Below are 22,074 nucleotides of genomic sequence, written 5' to 3' on the forward strand. Positions count from 1 at the left end.
TTGCTCTTTTCTCATCTATATCATCACACTTAAATGCATACATTTTCGATCGCAAACCGCAATATTCACTAATACATTTCTCATTTGTTTCACTTTTCATTTTTCCCATTACTTTTTTGTTGAAGTCACTATATAAAAATGATCTTTAGGGAAATCTGAAGTGTCAAACAAATGTGAATAGGCCAACATATCTTGGAAAATGCCCGGTGTTGTACATGATACTAAAAATGAATCTGTGTCCGTTAATTCTAGCTCAACGTTGCTACCATACACATTTTTCAAATGATTATAATAAAAATCGTACATGGTATATTTTGACAAATCAAGGATACTCATTCCAACAAAAATTGGTTTATTTAATTTAATTTTTTTGCGACTTAGTTCAACACCAACAAGGTCTTCAGAAAAAATCCGGTGCATCTTATAAGTGGGTTTAGATGACACCTTCTGTAGTCGTTTTTCTGTATGAACAAGTTCTACGGACCGATGCTTCCGAAGATTTTCCATGGTTTTTCCTGAAAGTAAACAAAATTTTTGGTAAGTAACTTTTCATCATGTTAATCTTTACTCTGAACTGCTCAATATATGTTTTTATGATGGTATCCGTCGTTATCTTAGATACCTGTGTTTTGGATGAGGGATACGAAAATGGGACCGAAAAATACACTTTTTACTTGCAGGTAGTTAGTTTTGGCCAGTTTTACTTTAGGTTCCTAATTGTACATAAGCACTTGTAAGCGTCTGATTGAAGATGAAGGAAATACCAAAAAGTGAAACTACGCCTGACAATTATTGAACAGTTGTTTTTTGTAGATAAGTATTAGTGGTATGGAAGTGACAATAAATCTATTGTATAAATTACATACGGGCAGATCATACAAAAATGATAACAACGCAATAATTAACACGAACCCCAAAAAAAAAACAAAAAAAAACAACCTTACCGAAGACCGAGTTGTTCATGAGTTTGAAGAAGTTCTTCTCGAAAGCAGTCTTGGCTTGTTGTCGCATTTTGGTGTTGAGCTCAACGTAGGGTTTCATGAAAGCCTCTTGTTGGAACTCTAATACTTTATGTATTTTTTTCAATTTTAGACCGAGTTGGAGATGCAGTTGCAGGTTGCGATAGTGAAGTACATAATTCTGTTTGTTTTCTAAAGTGGTGAGTAATTTTTCAATCTTTGCTCTGGGTGGAAGTTCCTCACTGTTGTGTAAATGTTTCAACACATGTTGAGCATCAGGAGATAATTTTTCATTGGGTGTGAATTTACGTTCTGGAGCTAATGGGTAGTCGTTATGACTGTCATGTAAATGTTTTGGATATTCTAGATCTACTTATAAAATATACCCCTTAGATCCATCCTCTGGTATTTTTTCAGGTTCAAAAGTATCAATTTCTTCCTTCTGTAAAAACTTAAAGAAGCCTGTTGGTAGTTGTTGTGACATACTGTAACCATAAAGATTATTGACATCATAATAAGCTAGAAATGAGGTTTCTTTTGTAGGATCATAATCATTCAAATACTCATTGTTTGCTTTTTTGTATCTATTTGATATTTGACTAATACCACCTTGAATACCTTTTTCGATAAATAAAATTTGATCAATGTCTGTCATGAGCTCTAGAGTGACTTCAGTCATTTTCAACATTGCCTGCCAGCTCAATCCCGGACTGGTGTAAAAGTGACAAGGGTCTAAACCATAACACTTCAGTGACATATCACGAAAATTTTCAAAAACATCAGCTAATAACAATTTGTCTGGTTTTAGATAGAGATCATGGTATTCTCCAAGACTTTTTAGTTTAAATGTTTGATATACTTGCTTTGCATGTTCATAGTCTTCTTTGGTATATTTTCCTCAGTCAATGAAGAGTAAAAATTCTCTATTGCTGGAAGATCAGCATCTTCAAATTTATCCCAGTCAGTCATGAACTCGTAAGGATAAACCCCCTTTCTTAGCAGGAGGTTTCCATGATTTTTGATTTCTGAATGAAAGTGATGGAAAGACTGTGGGCCATTTTGAGCTAAGTTATCTACAAGGGTCCCAAGAGATGAAGGGAGAAAACCCAAAGAGTCAATAAACCTAAGATTTCCAATACTAAAACTGATATACTTTTCAACTGACTGTGGGATGCAATTGATTTTATAATTTTTAAATGTACCAATGCTTTGACAAAGCAAGTGACCATCAAAATTTTTAAGATTGTGGAAGATGACTGGGATGAAACTGGGTTGTTTACATTGTAAATTACAATTCATATGTGCAGCCCCTATGTATTTCCCACTTGTGTGATCATGATGTCTTGCTTTCTTTTCCTTGTTACCAAATACTTTTTGACATAAGCAACATGTGTTTGCTTGTTCGAACTGTTTTTCTTCACTTTCCTTTAAAACTAGGGGTTTGATATTTTCCATATGTTGCTGTATTTCATGACTTTCTCGTAAAAGACATTCTAACAATTTTTTGGGTGCATCTGGACCTCTGTAGATAACAGTGTCTTTGGTTAATTTTGAATCACTTGAAATAACTTTATATCCAAAGGAACAGGGTTCTAACAATTGATTTTTTGATGTTGAAGCTGTTTGGTTGTTAGTCTCTATTGGTTTATTTAATGTTTCAAAATCAGCCACAATAACATAAGGGACACGCAGTGTTTTTTCATAATCTTTAAATTCAAGAAAGCAGTCTGCTCCTGATGGAAGTTCAATTTTTTGAGCATCATGGACTTGACAGTATGAAAGGTGATCATCTAATAAACTTTGTTTACTAAATCCATGGAGGCAATATCGACAATAGTAATATGCACGATGTCCTTTCTTACCATGACTAAGAAACCTGTTTATGTTTTTTATAAGCACATAATGTAAACTGTTTTCTGATTGCAAAAGCAATAAGTCAATATGATGGAGTCTGTTTTGGCAATTTGTAATGCGTAGTGGAAGAACATCATTGTCTTCAAAAGTAAACACATTTACAGACAAAAATGGGTTTTGCTTCTCAAATTGATTTATTTGATTCAATGACATTGGAAACAGCAGACCTTTTGTGTTTAATTCATTTTCAAATTGTTCATAATCACTCACCAGAGGGGAATCCAAGGGATGAAGAGATGCTAAACAACACCATAGAAAGCACTTTTGGTCAAGATTTCTTATGTTTAGTAAACTTTGATAGTTAATAAGAGGCTTTGGTAGCTCTACAAAACTAGATCCGGACACTCGATAATATTTCACAGTGTGCACAGTTATACTTAATACTTGTTTGAGAACCCACCCAGAGCTTTCTCTTATGTACTTTTCAAAACTTTCAAACATTTTTTGAAATGCTTCATTTAAGTTGTTTTCATCAAATGTTATCAAATTTAAACTTCTATAACTCTTAGATCTAAAATGTGGAGTTGATGTATTGTCTCCATCTTTTGTGTGTTTCACTAGCTCAACCTGCACTGATAAATACCATTTAATAGGATACAATTGAAGTCTTTTTTCTAAAATATTTTGAATGTTTTTATTGGCATTGGCAAAAAATGCCAGCAGATCATATTGTTCATGTTGATTTGGTTGTATGGTGAAATCTTGAATGTTTTCATTAATAGCATGTTCATAACTGTGGTTCATTGTTGTAGATGATGGTGTTCTTGCAGTGGAAGTTGGTGTTGATGATGGTGTTCTTGCAGTCGAAGATGGTGTAGATAATTGACTGTAGTTGTGTTCATTTTGAAGGTGCGGACTTGGAGAGCGGTGTTCTTGCAGTAGAAGATGGTGTAGATGGCTGACTGTAGCTGTGCTCGTTCTGAAGTTGTGAAGTGGTGAGAAGTCCTGTTGTATGATCTACATTGCTTGTTGAAGAGGAGCTTTGGGTGTTGCTGCTTGGAGGTATTTGATTATATGGAGTGATTTTTCCACCAGTTTGTTGATGTTTTCTAGACAAGTGTTTTTTAAGATAATCTTTTCTTTTAAATTTGTCTCCACAAACTTCACAATTGTAAAAACTTTTGTGTGTGAGCGCATGAGATATCAAAGAAGTCTTGTTCTTAAAGGGTTTTCCACAAGTATCACACTCAAATATTTTTGAATCCAATTTTATCCTTTTTTGTCTCTGATATTGCTCATATTCATGCGCATATTTTGAAGTAAGGTAATCACTAAAACTTTGATCATCCATGTTTGAAGGTTAATGTTAAACTGATCCCACTTCAAGTCAGAAATGCTTTAAATATTCTACCTTTTCCCGCTTGTACATTGTAAACGATCCACTTTTCTTGGGTTGTTTTTTTCCTAACAATAGCTTTTGTCGTTTTAAGCTCAATTTTCATTTTTTTCTTTGGTGATTGTTCTGTCTTTGTAGTTGTTCTTTTACGATCTTTTGTTTCTAATAAATCTTTTGTAGTAGGCCATGCTTTTTCAAAAACAATATTTGATCGTTTTACAAACTTTTTTTTCTTTAGATTTAAAAGTTGTCCTCCTTTTTGATGTGAAGTATCCTTAATATCTCTTGTATCATCGTTCAATTTATTATGTATTGATGATTGTTCCAATTTTTTATGATGAAACTGGTTATTGTTATCACTTTTTGTAAATTCCTTCCTCATATGTTCATATTTTGATTTTGAAATCAATACTAGTTCTTGAGCCATGACTCACTAGGTTGTATTAATAAAATAAATTGCTTAAAAAATTTTAGGAGGAGAGCTCTTCTCTTTTTTTGTGATAGCCCTTTTACCACAAACTTACGAATGACATTCCTATATCTTTTCAATGACTTTTTGATATTGTCGGAAATTTTTAGATTTCCAATGAGAATATTGTAAACCACTTCCACAATCACACTCATTTGTGATTTTGTTAATGCTTTTATCAGCATTTTTTGTTGATTTTCACTTGTGTTTAAGAGAAATTTTAAAAAATACTTTTCCTTTTCCATTTTTTCACTCATATTTTTCTTTTTCAGGTCGAAAGACAATCAACGTCTGAGAGGGAAATATGTTGGTGCGCAATTTATACAACTTGTTTGAATGTGGGCTTACATCAACGAGTAAGTAAGAGTATTTGTTTTGTGTTGCTTTTTTATAGGCATCCATAAAATATTTTAAATCACCTGGAAACATTTGACGAACAAGTGTTTGAATCTGAAGTTGGCTCTGGTTATTAAACAATACAAAGCAATGACTATTCAGACTAATAGTTCGGAAATACTTTCCTCCAGAAAACAGATTTTGTACCACAAAAAACACTGAAAATTTTTTGTGGTGACTATAAATCGTAAATAAGTTCACAATGTCAATACTTTCTGAAGCCTTTTGCACTAAATCATCAATGACTAAAATCTTAAATCCAGAGTCGTATGCCCAAAGATCCATATCTTCTTTAGATGGTAAACCTTCAAAGAATTCTATGTTTTGCACATGTGTTTTCATGCTGTCATATAATGGTTGATAAGTTGAATAACAGTATATAATTTTTCTTGGAGCATCATTAAACATGGAATTTGCACTCTTAAAAAGTTCAAAAAGAAAGGTAGATTTTCCGCTTCCACTCGCTCCAGCTATAATGCAAGTAGCTGGACTTTCAAATTTCACAACAGTGTTTGTCATGATGTTGATACGAAGACTTCAGCAATATAAATGATCTTAAGATTGAAAAACAACAACACTTTTAATGTAGTTATACATTTTTTATTAATGCTCTACATGATTGGTTAAAAACACATTGATTTTGTACACAGTCATTAAACATGCTACTGACATAATTGTATACACATAAATCATTACTATGAACATCATTGGAAAACATATTTACAATATCATAAAACAATACACCATTCAATCTATGAATCAAGAAAAATAAACAGTACATTCCACATACATCACTATACAAACTTTGTAATTGCTTTGAATTTGTTATAAGTGATGAAAAATTTGATGTGTATTGAGGGAAATAGTCATTAAAGTAGTTGACAGGCATTCCATAACTATCAAAATATTCTATGGTGGTAGAGTTTGGAAAGTAAAAGGCACACCAATGCCTTCCTGTCTTTGTATGATCATCTGTATTTGCTATAAATCCACATGGAATATTCATTTCTGTAGGAAGTTCATTTGCTGCATAAACACCAAGTACAGACTTTCTTAGCAAAGGGAAACAATCTAAACAAGACTGAATTTGGGATGTATTCATTCTGTAATTATGTCTCTGTGAATTGATTTGAAAAAAGCAGGAGAGCTACTATGTACTATACAACTTGTTGTATCTGTCAATGATGTCTTAAACTGAACCTCTAAACGCACATTGCCTGTTTTAACAAGAGAAAGAAATGTGTTGTCATCTAAAAAGTTTGGTTCTAACTGAAACGAAAAAAGTGTTGATGATTTGGCAAAGTCCTCTCTATTTATATCCAGTCCTGAGTTTTTGCCCCACTGTCCATTTGTTAGAAACATGTTTGTGTAGGCTCTCATAAAAGATTGCCCTTCAGATGCATCAAAATTTAATTTTAATGGGCTACCCCACACTGGAACACCATCCACATATAAACATATGCTTTGAATGTTACAGTTTAAGAAATGAAATGGATTGGATTTATAATCACCAGATAAAGCCTTTGATTTTACAAATGCCACAACTACTTTGTTTGGTTTTTGTCCTTGAAACAAATTATCCCATGTAAACATTGTACTTCCAGCAGCAAGACTTTGATCGACACTCTACTCTGTCAAATGGATATTTAGCTGTGCTGTTTTTCAACAACTCTGCATGAGCTACAATAAGAGCTGGATTGACTCTTACCTTCTTTGCTAGTAAGTAAATGTCTATAATCTTTATTTTATAGTTGGGAGATGCATCCCCTGCTGATAAACAAAATGCTGGAGAGCTTCGGTATAATTTCAATTTGACATCAACTTGATTTAGTAAATAGCGTTTAATAGTAAATAAACTGTGATATATTGGTCCTTGAAGCTCCAGAATCTTGGAGCCTTTAATGTATTCTGATCTTAAAAAGAGACCATTATTACCAGCGCTGGCATCCGTAATAACTGCTCCAGTACTGTCATTATCATCTTTAATATATAATTGAGATAATAATTGCGAATGGCTAGCATCATGACCGCTGTGTAACAAAGTCTGAATCATTGCATTATATGGATTGTAATTTGAAGAAATTACAGCTTTGTTTTGTAATGAGACTTCAGTGGCTGAAAATAATGCTTGTAAGAATAAATTTACAGGTCCCACTTTAACACTTGTAATATCACTACCATCTGGATTAGTAACTTTTAATTTCACACATAATTGTGTTCCTCGAAGATCGAGATAGTCCATTGAATTTTGTCCACTTATTTGGAACTCGATAGGAGTATCATCTGACACTTGTGATAAAGGTCGAATTTCTTGGTAATGCACATCACTGACAGCAACTTGTGTAGGTGGTAAATCAAATAATAATAATTCATTTGGAACACCCTCAGAAAATCCATCTTGTAAAAAGTATGACATTTTTAATAAGTGAATATGTCCTGGACTGGTCTTGAAGTTTTTCTGTTCACTTTTGTAGAACCGTCTTTAAAGTTTTTTTCTGTAGTTTTTGATGTCTTTTTCACGGATTTTGATGTTTTTTTCAATCCTTTTTTAACGTTTATTTTGGTAGTATTTTGATCTATTTTCGCTGTCTTTCCGTGTTGTTTTACCTTTTTATGCCCCCACAAAGTGGCGGCATATAGGGTTGCCCTTGTCCGTACGTACGTCTGTCTGTCTGTCCGTACGTACGTACGTCCCGAAGATTGTTTCCGATCTAATTCTTGAAAACCGTTTGTCCAATCCTCACCAAACTTTAAACACATGTTTGTGACCATAATATCTTGATCAAGTTCGATAGTCATGGAAATCGCTTTAGTCATTTAGGAGTTACGGCCCTTTTTTGCCAAAAAATACTTCAAAAATATATGTTTCCAATCTAATTCTTGAAAAGTATGTGTCCAATCCTCACCAAACTTTACATACATGATTGTGACCATAATATCTTGATCAAGTTCGATAGCCATGGAAATCGCTTTTGTCATTTAGGAGTTACGGCCCTTTATTTGCAAAAAAAGACTTGAAAAATACGTCCCGAAGATTGTTTCCGATCTAATTCTTGAAAACTGTTTGTCCAATCCTCACCAAACTTTAAACACATGTTTGTGACCATAATATCTTGATCAAGTTCGATAGTCATGGAAATCGCTTTAGTCATTTAGGAGTTACGGCCCTTTTTTGCCAAAAATACTTCAAAAATCATTATGGCTTATTTTCTGTGACAAAAAACCGAAGTGGGGGCATCCGTGTCCTATGGACACATTTCTAGTTGATCGAACCCATAACGTTTGACTGATTTGATGATGTATGCGAAAAAGATGATACTTCAGGTGATTTTATACCTTCTCGTTTCAGTTCGCTTTTCGCTTGATTTACAATTTGCAGTGTGGGGGAAGTCACGTTCAATGTCAAGTCACTGCTCTCTGCGGAAGCCTTATGAGGTATGGCAAATCCTTTCCCAACCTGTGATTTATTTTGTTTAAAGTAATTAATCCATTTTTCTGGGTTTGGTACATACAACTTAGAGCGATTCATAATTAGGGTAAAATGAGTAACGTTTGAAGTGAAGTGTGAGGTAGACCGGTGAATCAACAAATGTTGCAAAATTGTTGTCTACTGTCTTTATATCAAATTCCATTTCCCGAAACTCTGTTTTATTTAATGGTAAATAAAATGGAGTATCAAACACATAACTCCATTTTTTATCGTAATTTTTTTCCACTCTTCTCAGTAATGCGTGTTCACTGCCATTTACAATGCTTTCTTTAGATATATTCGAATAAATAAATATGGTGTCAGTTAAATCCTTCTTTTTAACTTTATAGTCTGTTTGTAAACAGATTTCTTTTAAAGCTACTTTCCAATATCCATCAAAATGAAGTGGTAACTTCAACTGCACTTTAAAGCTATACGGTTTATTATCAATAAAAATATCATTGCTCTCATTGTCTCTCACAAACACATAACGTTCCATTATTATTGTTCTTGAACTTGATCTGCATCAATCCAGCTATCAAATGATTTTGGAAATCCTTCCCATCGAACAAAATACTCTAATTTCCCTTTGACTTTTCTCTTTTTTAAAACTTTATCAACATACCAAAGACTGTCTGCATCTTTATCAACAGGAATTATTTCATTTTGATTCACATAACCTGATATTGGTTCTTTATTCAAGTCTATGATCTTATACAATGGAAAACCTCGTTTGAAAATCTTGCTCTTTATTTTAAAAACTTCTGTAGTATATTGTTGTTGATAAGCTCTTCTAAAGGGATGTTTCGTGTAACTTAATCTAACCAAATCACCAATTTTATATTTAAAGCGAGGAGGCGTTTTGGGGAATTTTTTAGGTTTTAGATACATTTTACTCCAAAGTTGTGTCTCGTTTTTCTTTGTAACATCACTTGGTGCTAATCAATCCAAACTCCGATGAGGGGAATTATTGTAACTATTTACAATATCTTGAAGGTGATCTATATATCTATAATTTCGCTGATATCTTAACATTCTAAATATCATACCACGAAGGGTACGAATGACTCGCTCTGCATAGTTTGCTTTAGCGGTGCTTTGTGTATTAAACAAGTAAACTCTCTTCTTTTGCATAAACGCTTTTAATTCACGATTGATAAATTCAGAACCTCGGTCCGTTCTTAACTTTTTAAACTTATGAACACTAAGAATATCCTTGATTGCTAACAATACCGTGTTAGATTTTTTATTAACTAAGGGTCGAACGGATAGAAAACGTGAAAATATATCTATAACAATGAGTAGGTATTTAACTCCATCATTGTATTTAGCAATGTTATCAACTGCCATTAAATCCATATCACCCTGATCGTTCATACCCGCCACTTCAACACGTGGTCTTTTATATGTATGTCTCGCCTGACGTTGAATGGCATACGAATCTTGATTGTTGAGCCATTTCTGTATGAAATAAGTAGTAAATATCTTGGATAGTTTTGGTTTAATATCCTGTGTAACTTTTTTGCACCCAAAAAGCTGCCTGCGTTTTTAGAATCCAAATAATATTGTGATAGGATATGTTCCTTCTGCATTTTATCCATGATTAAACATGATCATCGTTGTAAGTAGTTTATATTATGGGACACATGGGTTGTTAATTAAACTAAAGCAAGGAAATGAAAACATGTATAGATATAAATACATTTATTTGAAACTAAACATGTATAAAATAAGTCAGCATATGATCATACAAGCATATACATACAATGACATACATGTACATAAAGTGAATTAAATATTTATGTGAAACATGCAAAAAGGAAATTCGTGAAGTAATAAATATAACAAATCATTTTACGCCACACAATGCCAGAGTTCTTAATTTCTCATGAATTCTTTTTTTGAAGAAAAATGCAGTAAAACACATACAACATTGCATAATATGTCCATTTTGTTGTGTTGTAAATATTCTTTTGCTCAACGTGATGGACAAAACAGTCGATCTTCAATGCGATTGATTGTCAACACCATTCTTTTCATTTTTTCACACCACCGCTCGGTTTTCATTATCTGCAGATAGTCATTGTTCTCTAGCAAATGTTTGTGTAAATCAATCATTTCAGAGGAAATGTTTGAAATGCGCACAATTTCTTCCCAACTTTGTAGTATATTTTTTCATTAACTGCGTTTAGCATGTCACTAAAGTAACGTTCTATTTTATACTCATCATCCTCAGGGTCTGTATCCATGATACAATCGTGATCTTTTTGAGATGGGAGATCCATCTGGCAACCGTAGCAAAGTTGTCTAGTCACCATACCCATAACCTCACACAGTGCCTTCGCATATACAAAGTCAAAGTACGAATTCATTAGCGCGACACTTGTAGAAACTGGAGTATAAATCTCTGTAGTGTCCATAACATTCGTTTTGGAGTCACAATGTTCATTTTCATAAATATCTTGAGATAGTTCACTGCAATCCATGTTAAGTTTTTCTGCTGCGATATGATCACATCAAATGTCGATGAAACACTGAATGTTTGTGCTGTGTTGTATGTCTTTTATAGTTACATATGGTAACGGAAAAATTCGAATTTGAATTTTCAGATCATCCGGGGATATCGCCATATTGAAAACCCGCCAGAGGTTCGGTCCACGTCCATGGTGCTCGGGATGAGTCATTGGAGGAAGAAGATCGGGTGTCCTTATGCTGCCGTGAAATGTCGTTTTTATGATGTCCAATTATGTTCAAAAATAAACAACTTGGAGAATGTGTTTTATGTTCTAACAACGACTCGTCTCCTTTCTGCCACTGATGTAATCGCAAACCGCAAGAAAAACACTCTACTGTGTCATTTCTGCCAGTATAATAAAATCCTGCTGAAGATAATTGGAACTTGTTTGGTTCTATTTGAGGTGGCCACATGTCGAACGTTTTAAGTCTGTCTTGATAGAATAGCATGCTTGGAGAACTATATTCAAACTCTTATAGTTTTGAAGTTGTCATTTCGACTGTCCGTGTAAGAATGAAGCCAATAACTGAACACTTTCCTTCATATCACAGAGTTTCAAAAATATCAAATGGTAACTGAAGTCTTTGGTGACCCTTTTTAAATATTATTTTAATGCGTTGCTGTCTCTCTTTCACAACTATGACAAATTTATCACCAAGTGTGCATGTAATTTCCCTTCTTATTGGTGACCAAGAGACATTTTCAAAACCAAAACCTCTCAAATATGTCTGCAACTGGTTAGAAAAACGTATCTGAGCTTGAGCCATTTTTTTGTATTTTTTAAACACTTTAGACAACTGTTTAAGCACAGACTTACAATATCCAATTTGTTCGGTTTGTTATATACCACTATTGACAATCCAAAAAAAAATGTCTTGGACGTTGATTATTCTCGTACTATGGGCTCGTCTTTAAGTCCTGTATATGCGGTTAAATAGGGAATGAATTTACATCTATTCGGATATTCTTCAATCTCTTGATTGCTATTGTACTGATCAACTATGGTTTGAAAATTGTTAGTTTGTCTTAAAAGTGTTACCATTTTCTGATGACTCTCCTTAACCCACAAATATATACAACGAGCTTCACTATCTCTTGTCCAGGGTAACATATTACCATTCTCATCCCAAAAGGAATCAAACATTCTCCTGTTTGAGTCATATGGTGTCAAATTATAACTCATATTAGCCGGTAAAACAATGGCTGCCATCTTCAATCGCAAAAAGATTAATACTGATAATCAATGGAGACCCAGTTAAACAATGACCCTTTGTCTTGGATTTTAAACAATGGTTAAACATAACCGCTAAGAGCGGGAAAGCGCCAAATATGACCGCTAACGCGCGAAATCGCTAAATATGGCCCCTGACCGTTAACGCGGGAAATCGCCAAAGATGGCCGCTAACGCGGGAAACCGCCAAAGATGGCCGCGAGAGTCCCCTTTTTACCCTACTGTTAGGATGTAATTAGGTCACCGGTGTTAGGCGTTCCCGCCTTACGTTATGCGTACGTAACTGTAATTTCCCGTTGCGATATCCATTAATAAGAAGTATCGGACTGGTCCTTTCGCAAAATTGATCGAGTATTAAGGACAGGTAAATGCTTTTGAACAAAATCAGTAAGATCCCTTCTCGGGCGCATGCCCGGAAAACGGTCATCAAACCGCCAGTGTTTAGACATACAGAAAGGCACGGACACTGAAACCGGTGACCAAATTGTGTTTCGGTCTCATCGACGGTTGCCTACCCTTTGCAATGGAACAACTCGCAAATGAAACCTCTCTTGGCCCTACCAGATGCTCGAACACGAAGAAAATTGCGCACCGAAATGATTTTATAAACACAAATGGGAAGAAGTCGATGCTTAAAATCGATGACATTATTACTTCCAAAGTCAATCAAAAGTTGCCTTCACCCAGACCGAAAAGGAACCTGTTTGGGTCCTCCTTGGTGCACGCCCGCTCAGAAAGATGTTTATACACATGAAGACGCGGACACTGAAAACAGACAACCTTATAATTGAAATATCCGAAACTAAGCTTGTCTGGGCTTGTCTAACTAGATCAGATAAGGAACCTATCCAGGCCCCAATTTCTCGAAACTTCTTAAGCTTAACAGACTTAAGTCACTTATTTCAATTAACCAAAATACATACTGAAAATGGATTTTAATAAATGAAAAATGGTTTATTCTGATAATCATACAGATTATTCCTACATTATTTTTAAAATTCTTGAAGAAGTAAATATAACACATTTTATAGAACAACAAAAATAGTGAGATTAACTTAATCCTGTTATAAGGGACTTAAGAAGTTTCGAGAAATTGGGGCCTGGCAAGAGTTGCGCAGAAATACGCTAATTAAATTGGCAACATGTACACAAAAAGGAAGGCAAACTGTTGGCCTTATAACGTTTCAGTCCAATGTTAGCATTACCTTAAAACGCGATATTGCTTGCAAAACGGAACAAGTCCCATGGTCACCTACATGCATTCACTGGACGCTGACACTGCATATCGGATATATAATTACGTTCTTGGCATTAGATCAATTCCAACATCGAAACCAGTCTGGGCGCGCCTGAATGCACTCCTAAGCCACCATATACGCAATAATATCCCTTTATTTATGTATTTATGGAGGACAAAGCGAACGCAAAACGAATGTAAACTATTTACGGTCCAGGTTAAACAAAGATGGCCTAACCTTGACACGCAAGATATTTTGCAAACGGAACAAGTACGGACTTTCCCGACTGAGTGCCTTCGCAGAAATGTGTGCACCAATATTACTTAATGTACAAAAAAGCAAGGCGTGGACACGAAAACCGGTTGCATATTAACGTCACAGGTCAAATTTAGGTTAAAAGAATTTGAAATGGAATCAATTAGGATATTTCTGACTGCACCTTTACGCAGAATAAGCCAATAGAAATACCCTTTTTACTACTTTTCATGTCAGGGCTTCTTTTTACGTTTTTGAAATTAGATAATTTAAATATAAAAAGAACGTCGACCGCTCTATCATTTGTAAGTCCAATAGAACTTTTTAAAAGTCGCCCTTTTCTCATAAAAAACAACACTTGTTTTGTTCTCGCAACATTTGCATGTAGTTTGTCATCTGTCACAGTATCGCGATAACTCGTTGATGTGGGTTTTGAGCCCTTGCAGAGTCTAACTTCGTTGACCGATACACCAGATTCTTAAAAAGAAAGTTCATAATCATGAAATTGCATGAAGGTATTTCCCCACGGTTCAGGCCAATATTATATGCGAATAGTTCGTAGACATGCATGCTTACAGCAATCCACAGACACAACGTCATTATACATATCATGGACCGCATGGTCCTTCTAGCAACGAGCCATGGGTTTTTCGAAAGTCAACAAAAGCAATATAGAACGGTTTCGTGTCATTCATAGACATGTAAAACAAAAACTGCGTCGGATGTCACACGTTTTGATTTAAATCTAAATTGAACGTCTGAATGTTTAACCTTACCATTAGCATTTTCTGTACAACGCTCGTTCAAAACTGAGGTGAATTACATCCGCAGAAAGCATATCAGCGATTTACGGTGTAATTTGTAAGGTTTACTGCAGGTCCTTTCATTGGTAGTTGAATTATGACTCCGATTGGCCAGTTTTCTGGATAAACATATTTATGACTATTGTCCAAACGGATTATCAATCCATGTTGCTTTATTGCATTTTCGCTCCGAACTTTCCAAAGTGTTTTTCGGGAGTTTAGTTCATTTTAGAGGTGCAATGATTTCACTTTCATTAAATTCGTCTAAAATTCCTTCTATATCAGCTTCATCATTAATTAATCCTGTAAAGTTGTTTAGAATGTTGTAAATGTATTTTTATTACCGCATTTCATTCGTCAACTTAGCTCTATTCCTGCTTTTTTGCTTTTCTTGACTAGAAATTTATATTGACTTTTGTATTGTTGAAATTCACATTTAGAATTGTCATTTATCTTGAATTATATCTTTCCACTGTCTGCTTATATACAGTTCGTGTACTCCGAAAACCCCGACAGTCCGCCTCAAAACAGTGTTTGTGCTCGGTTCCTTATCACTAAAGACTTGCAGTAGGTTATATTTCGTTTAAAGCACTCGTATTATTGTTCTTGATGCGATTATAACACTCAAGCTGTATAATTTGTCGTCGAAACTGATGTTATCATCGCTCAATAATTATTATTTTGTTTAGCTCACCTGCGACGTCACCGCGGAAACAAACGAGTTCTATTTTCCTAATTACCATCTAGTAACTACACTACTTTCTATCAATTGACGATAGGTTTTTGACATAACTTTCAGAGTAAATGTACGTTATGCATGGGTTTAGATTTCATTAAATTAATTCACTTTAAACGCTGATATAATAAATCTTATTATTTTTTTGTTATTAACAGGTCTATTTCACTTTGCGCATTATGCGTTCTATGTAAATTTGTTCGTTATCGTCTTGGGCACTTGATATACCATTCGTAATGTAAACTATGATGAATCGAAGTTCAGAAGTGTCATGCGATAACTCAGGTTTCAAATAAATCACATGTATCAACCTGCGTTCTTTATGATATTGGTTTCGGCTTCACGGCGTGACAGTGATATGCAGAACTCACGTGGTTTTGAATCAGGAAGTAAATTCTACAAACTATCATACAACTAATATTATTGTTAAAATGTATTAGTATCAGTATTACTCATCCTCATGCGATATATCACGTGTCTTTTAGAAGATAAATTTAGAGATGATAATGTGTTTTATTAAGTGAGTGTGTTTGAAACTACGAGCCTCGACGACTAATAGTAAGTAGAAATTAAAGCACATTAATTTTAATAACAATAAGTGTACCTTCTGTTTTAATAAGCCTTTTGTGTCTTAATATTTGTGGTCAACATATTTTGGTCGATGTTGATATATATTATAGAACCCAGTTTTAGTGTATTTTAGACACTTGTATCAATGTTTATAATCTTTTACTTGTTGTGTTTAATCTTTTACCAACTCCATGTGGAAATGTGAGCACTAAATGATAACCTGACGCGAAAAAATTAGAACATTTTATTACGTGTTTTGTCCTTTTTTGCAGACCTAAGTACTTCATTGAATACGCCACGGACTGCGCCTAAATACTTTGAGTAAAATTAATCAATCTCGGCGACACATTGTGAATTTCAATCCACTTTAATTCGCAGTTGTAATCTCTTAAAATTCCTTAATACTATCTTACATAGATTTGAGTTCAGATCTCAAAATAAAACGAACACAATTCAGTCATATCATTTTACTCCGAACAACAGACTGCTCAATCATGAGGAAATATTTGACAAGACATACTCTCCGACTGGTTTTAAGTTTAAACAATGACACACTTGAAAATATAATTGAACAGTTGGCAGAAGAATTGAAAGCTATGAAAGGGCAGTTTCAGGGACACGATGAAAGAAATTCCCGATGTCCGTGTAATGATAGGATAGTGTTACTTGAGACATATCCGGCAGCTTACAAAACTAGGGGTGAAAAGGATCCAACTGAATTGGATATTTTGGATGTGGAATGTGGTCTTGAAAACCAGAACGGGTTTGAGGTACACCATGTGAAACAAACCAATAGTGAAAATTCAAACATTGAAAAATTAATGCTTGAACTCAGTCAACTAAAAACAGTACTAAAATGTTTGATGGAACAAAATGATACCTATAAACAAGAGATAAAAGAACTGAAAACTCATGTCGAACAAGAAGGGCTTAAAAAGCGTACCCGAACTGAAATGCAGGAGCGGAAAATAGAACAATCGGAAAGAAGACAACCCTTCCATATATCAGATGGAATCTTTCAGAAACAGCTACAAGATGCACACCTTGAGTTACTAGATTTGAAACAGGAGTTGGAGGACACGAAAACGAGGTAATGAATAGGGTTAAAATGTGTATACCTGTTAACATAACCGTTTAACGTTAAAACAGTAAAAGCGTTTACGGGGGGGGGGGGGGGGGGGGGTCAGAATATAAAAAAGGATAGTTTATGTCATTTGTATTCAACCCTGATGAATTTGTATTACATTTCATAATAATACACATAGGAAAATACGGGGACAAGCCCATTAATCAAATTGTTAAGGCAACAACCCTGTTTAGAGGTACCCTGACAGATTCGAAGAAACTCGGAACGAGAGACACACGCGTACAAACAACGAAAACAACACTCACTATATGCATTAAATTGGTGGGGTTAACGCTTTTAAACGGTCATTGAAAGATATCAAGTGCGAGGTTATAGCCATACAAACTAGATCATGCCCCTATAGACTCGTGATCCAGTGATCTGACAGCACCAAGGTGGTAATCCAATCATTTAACAGTATAGCGATTTTGATGCGTCATGGGTAGCCTGATTTTGGTGTTTGTGTTTGTGTATGTGATATTTATACGTTTGTGTCTCTAGTTCATTGCCGTTTGGATCTTTGTCATGTGCCTATAAACAGGGTATCTTTTTGAATTTTCGACTTATGGGCGTTTCCCTGTTTTTTATTGTATTATATAAAAATGTCATGTATTGCAGATATTGGAGACATGGGACCATCACTCTTATATTATGTTTTAGACTTAGTAAGCTGATGGGAGAAAAACTGACAGACAAAAATCCAAACATTGCTGATCTCAGTGACAAAAACCGTCCAACAAAACTTGCTGAGAGATATTCGGAACTTTATGATAATCAGTGGACAGATGCATTTGATTGTCTCAACAAATGGCATGATGAGTCGACGACCATTAAACACCTCTCTGATATTCTGAAGGTAGTGTGTAAATCTGCTTTATTCCAAACAAAACACATCAAACAATGTATATTTAAAGAAAAATATATACATTGGTATTTTTTAATATATAGTGTGTTGGCCTAAACTCACCTTATTTTAAATGATTATTTTCAGAATGCAATGAGGTTTTGCTCGTTAGAGGCTCAGAATCAGATGACAACGCTACAAAAACAGCTCATGTTTTCAGCAAGTGTTGTATGTAACTTTATAGCATCAATCAAAGGGATTTAAATTTGTCGAAATGTTGTTGGTAGAAAAAGATTAAATTTGCTGTTTGTACCGTTGACAAATTAAAGATGTGTTTAACAATTTTAAAAAATGTCATATAAGATCATTTTATATGTTTGTAGTCAGACTGCCAGATACCCAGGACAATTATCAAAAGTCTCAAGGACTGTCGCAAGTCACTTGGGGAACAAACTGGACGTGCCTTGTTTCAGGTAGGGAAGACGAGAATATGACACTAAGATCCATTTTGTAAAACGCATTCAGAATCAGAAAAAAACACAAACTGAGATGGGGGGTTTTCACCATGAGTTATGTTATTTTCAACGATGGATATGTAATAATGACTGTTTGAATTGCCTTGCGGGTCTCTGTTTCTGATGTGGCATTTATTAAAATCACAATATTCATTTTGTCTGTTACCTTGTCTTTTTAGTTCCCATTGTATTTTGAAATTCGACTCGATAACTTGACATAAATAGTAGTCCAGAAAAACGCTCATACTCAAATAAATATTCCATACGCATGTGATTTACTTCCAGAAATACGTGGAAAGTTTACAAAATGGAGCACCAACTTGCATGGAACTCAAAGTTTTGCCCTATCTGCAAGAGTGCATTCAATTGGGTTGGTGGATGTGTGTCCAGGATCCTCCGGTCGTTATAAGCCCTGATGTCACACATGGGGTAAATTTCGACACTGACTTCTACAAGGCATACACCAAGAGTGGTCCCCTCGTTGACTATGTGGTCTGGCCAGCCCTGTGTCTCCATGAGAAAGGTCCACTGCTCTGCAAGGGCATTGCACAGGGATCTGGCGGGAAGAAAGAGGTGTGATAAATGCATACTACAAATGTGGCATATTATGGTTACTGCAAACCGATAACTCTCCGTGTAAAAACTGTGTGACTTGTAATGGAATTAGTTTCAATACAGTATTTGTTTTATCACAAGAAATTAAATTATCCATTTTAAATAATAAATCTTTATGACGTTCAGAATGCATGTTACCATTCGCTGGGTAAAGATAATAGCCGGTTTAGTTCATACTTGTCATAAATATGATAGCAGGGTTTGCTTTCATGAGCTTAAAAAGATGATTACATGTCCTCGTCCAAGATTTTATATAAGCATTATGTCGTTAGTCAATGTGAAATGCAATAAATTAAATTTAAAAGCATAAGGATAAATTCCCCATTTTGGTACGCGGTTTTCAGGGGCGTCTTAAGGAACATAAACTTTATTCTTAATGCCAACATTGGTGTATGTCACTTCATCCTTAATGCCAAAAAGGGTGTATGTCACTTCATCCTTAATGCCAACAAGAGTGTATGTCACTTCATCCTTAATGCCAACTAGGGTGTATGCCACTTCATCCTTAATGCCAACAAGAGTGTATGTCACTTCATCCTTAATGCCAACTAGGGTGTATGCCACTTCATCCTTAATGCCAATAAGGGTGTTTGTCACTTCATCCTTAATGCCAACATTGGTGTATGTCACTTCATCCTTAATGCCAACAAGGGTGTATGTCACTTCATCCTTAATGCCAACATTGGTGTATGTCACTTCAGCCTAAATGCCAACATTTGTGTATGTCACTTCAGCCTTAATACCAACAAGGGTGTATGTCACTTCACCCTTAATGCCAACATTGGTGTATGTCACTTCATCCTTAATGCCAACATTGTGTATGTCACTTTATCCTTAATACCAACATTGGTGTATGTCACTTGAGCCTTAATGCCAACAAGGGTGAATGTCACTTCAGCCTTAATGCCAACAAGGTTGTATGTCACTACATCTTTTATGCCAACACGTGTGTATGCCACATCAGCCTTAATGCCAACATGGGTGTATGTCACTTCAGCCTTAACGCCAACATGGGTGTATGTCACTCAAGCCTTAATGCCAACAAGGGTGTTTGTCTATTCAACCTTAATGCCAACATGGGTGTATGTCACATCAGCCTTAATGCCAACATGGGTGTTTGTCACTTCAACCTTAATGCCAAAAATGGTGTATCTTACTTCAGCCTAAGTGCCAACATGGGTGTATGTCACTTCAGTCTTAATGCCAACAAGGTTGTATGTCACTTTAACCTGAATGCCAGCAAGGGTGTTTGTCACTCCAGCCTTAATGCCAAAAAGGGTGTATGTGTCACTTCAGCCTTAATGCCAACAAGGGTGAATGTCACTTCAGCCTTAATGCCAACAAGGGTGAATGTCTTAAGTAAGCGAAAATGTCAAAAATAATACGGCGTTATTTTGCTTATGCAATTCATTGATCCAATAAGTAAGACAAACGGTGATTTCAGTATTCGTCGAACCGAATACAACTATGTAGCAGGATTTGGTCTGGTCACGATGCCGAAATATACACTGAAACAACAATCTCTAATAATGATTATGTTTTGATGTCTGTGTAGTGTTGTGTCTTGTAATGAAATGCGTCTTTTATAAAGAGGTTGTTGACATGGCTACTTGTGACCTAAAAACGTATATTGGTTTAAGTGTACGCTACTGGGCTTGTCTCTGGAGTTTTCATTGTTTAATTATTGTTCATATAAAGTCAAACCACGCTATGTCGAAGTCGTTGGGACCTTCGGAAATACATCGAGATATCGAATATTCGATATAACTGAAATATAAAAAGTGTATAACTTAACCTAAAAAAAGTCGAAAATGTATAATGCCATATTAAACGAATGTATTCACATGGAGCGACAGAAGAAATGGAATATAACGACTAAGTTTATCGCTTGATCTCATTAATAAGATATCACGGTCCAATATATTACCGATTTTGTCACATAGGCTTATATAATAATTACAGTGCTTGGTCTGTTTTGTTCTGATTGGCGTGTTTGAAGCTATCCATAATTTATCCGTACGCTACTCATCCCACGCTAACAGTCCTGCCTCCTCGTCACCGTTTGATATAAGAATGAATAGATAAGCAAAATCAAAGAAACTTCCTCATATAACAGACAGGTATCTCTCTTATTAGGCGTTTGTTGTTGTTGTTTTTCCTTATGCGAAATATGTAAATGAAATTCATCAATTCAGAACGGAGTTATCTTAAAACCTGTATTATACAAAAGATAAAAACAAAACATAAATATAAGAATGCAACTACAAAATTGCCTACTGTTGTAATTATAACTGATAGAAGTGCGTTTCTTCACTCTTTAGAAATGTTGTAAAACACTTCTTATCTTGAATGTGTATGTTCCTGGTGTGTAGCAGCACGATTCAGCACATTGTCGAACCACAGGATCTCCCTTTTTTATTTTTCAATCTTATACATAAAAATATGAGCTTTCAGTCTTGACAGGTTAAACATCCGTCTTTGTATTCTGTATTACATGACGGCTGTGGTGGAGGGGGATTGTCGACGAGCCAAGTCGACTCCAGTTAAAACTCCAGTCTTCGCTCTGCCTCGATAATAATAAAAAGATGTACGCCGATGTCACTATATATTTACGAGAACTTCTCCTGAGCTTTACAGTTCAGCAGTTGCATTCATATCATTTTGTTCTAAATTATCAGACGAGTATTAAACAAGAGTTCGATGAAAGTCCCTGAACGCTCACATAATTTTGACCCCCAGCGTCACCATTTTAACAAAAACAGAAAAGTTTTTGTGCAGTCACAACTATTTACAGATTGATTTAGTATTTCAGGGGTGGCGGCCGGGGGGGCGGCCGGGGGGGCGGCCGGGGGGGCGGCCGGGGGGGCGGCCGGGGGGCGGCCGGGGGGCGGCCGGGGGGCGGCCGGGGGGCGGCCGGGGGGGCGGCCGGGGGGGGGGTAAATCTTAATTGATTAAGGTGATCTGAACTTCCGGACTGTGCATAAACAAAAAAAAATAGTTTTATGGAACTGCTTCCATTATTATTGACATTACAAAACAGGCATTTCTCCGAATGCCAAAGCTGCGCGTTTCTATCAGACGCT

The 22,074-nt window shown here is 35.5% G+C and overlaps 1 protein-coding gene and 1 long non-coding RNA gene across 5 annotated transcripts; both read left to right on the top strand.

The window, feature by feature from the left end:
• The first annotated feature begins 721 nt into the window (after window positions 1-721).
• Window positions 722-11,320, top strand: LOC128228850 (uncharacterized). 3 transcript variants are annotated; one of them, XR_008259992.1, is made up of 7 exons: window positions 746-826; window positions 1,093-1,159; window positions 3,723-3,875; window positions 4,951-5,034; window positions 6,679-6,793; window positions 8,424-8,509; window positions 11,153-11,320. It is a non-coding gene; the product is annotated as an uncharacterized LOC128228850 (long non-coding RNA). The 3 variants fall into 3 exon arrangements; XR_008259991.1 differs by having other exon boundaries at window positions 722-1,159; XR_008259993.1 differs by having other exon boundaries at window positions 722-1,159; window positions 6,682-6,793.
• Window positions 11,321-15,719: 4,399 nt separating this feature from the next.
• On the top strand, window positions 15,720-19,295 carry LOC128227558 (uncharacterized). 2 transcript variants are annotated; one of them, XM_052938203.1, is made up of 6 exons: window positions 15,720-15,879; window positions 16,164-16,981; window positions 17,636-17,873; window positions 18,009-18,089; window positions 18,245-18,334; window positions 18,662-19,295. In XM_052938203.1, the coding sequence occupies exons 2-6, from the start codon at window positions 16,386-16,388 to the stop codon at window positions 18,953-18,955; spliced, it is 1,299 nt and encodes a 432-aa protein (XP_052794163.1). In that variant the 5' UTR covers window positions 15,720-15,879; window positions 16,164-16,385; the 3' UTR covers window positions 18,956-19,295. The 2 variants fall into 2 exon arrangements, with proteins under 2 accessions (XP_052794163.1, XP_052794165.1); XM_052938205.1 differs by having other exon boundaries at window positions 17,678-17,873; window positions 18,662-19,292.
• Window positions 19,296-22,074: the final 2,779 nt, after the last annotated feature.

This window comes from Mya arenaria, chromosome 3 (genome assembly GCF_026914265.1).
Source record: "Mya arenaria isolate MELC-2E11 chromosome 3, ASM2691426v1".
NCBI lineage: Eukaryota > Metazoa > Mollusca > Bivalvia > Myida > Myidae > Mya > Mya arenaria.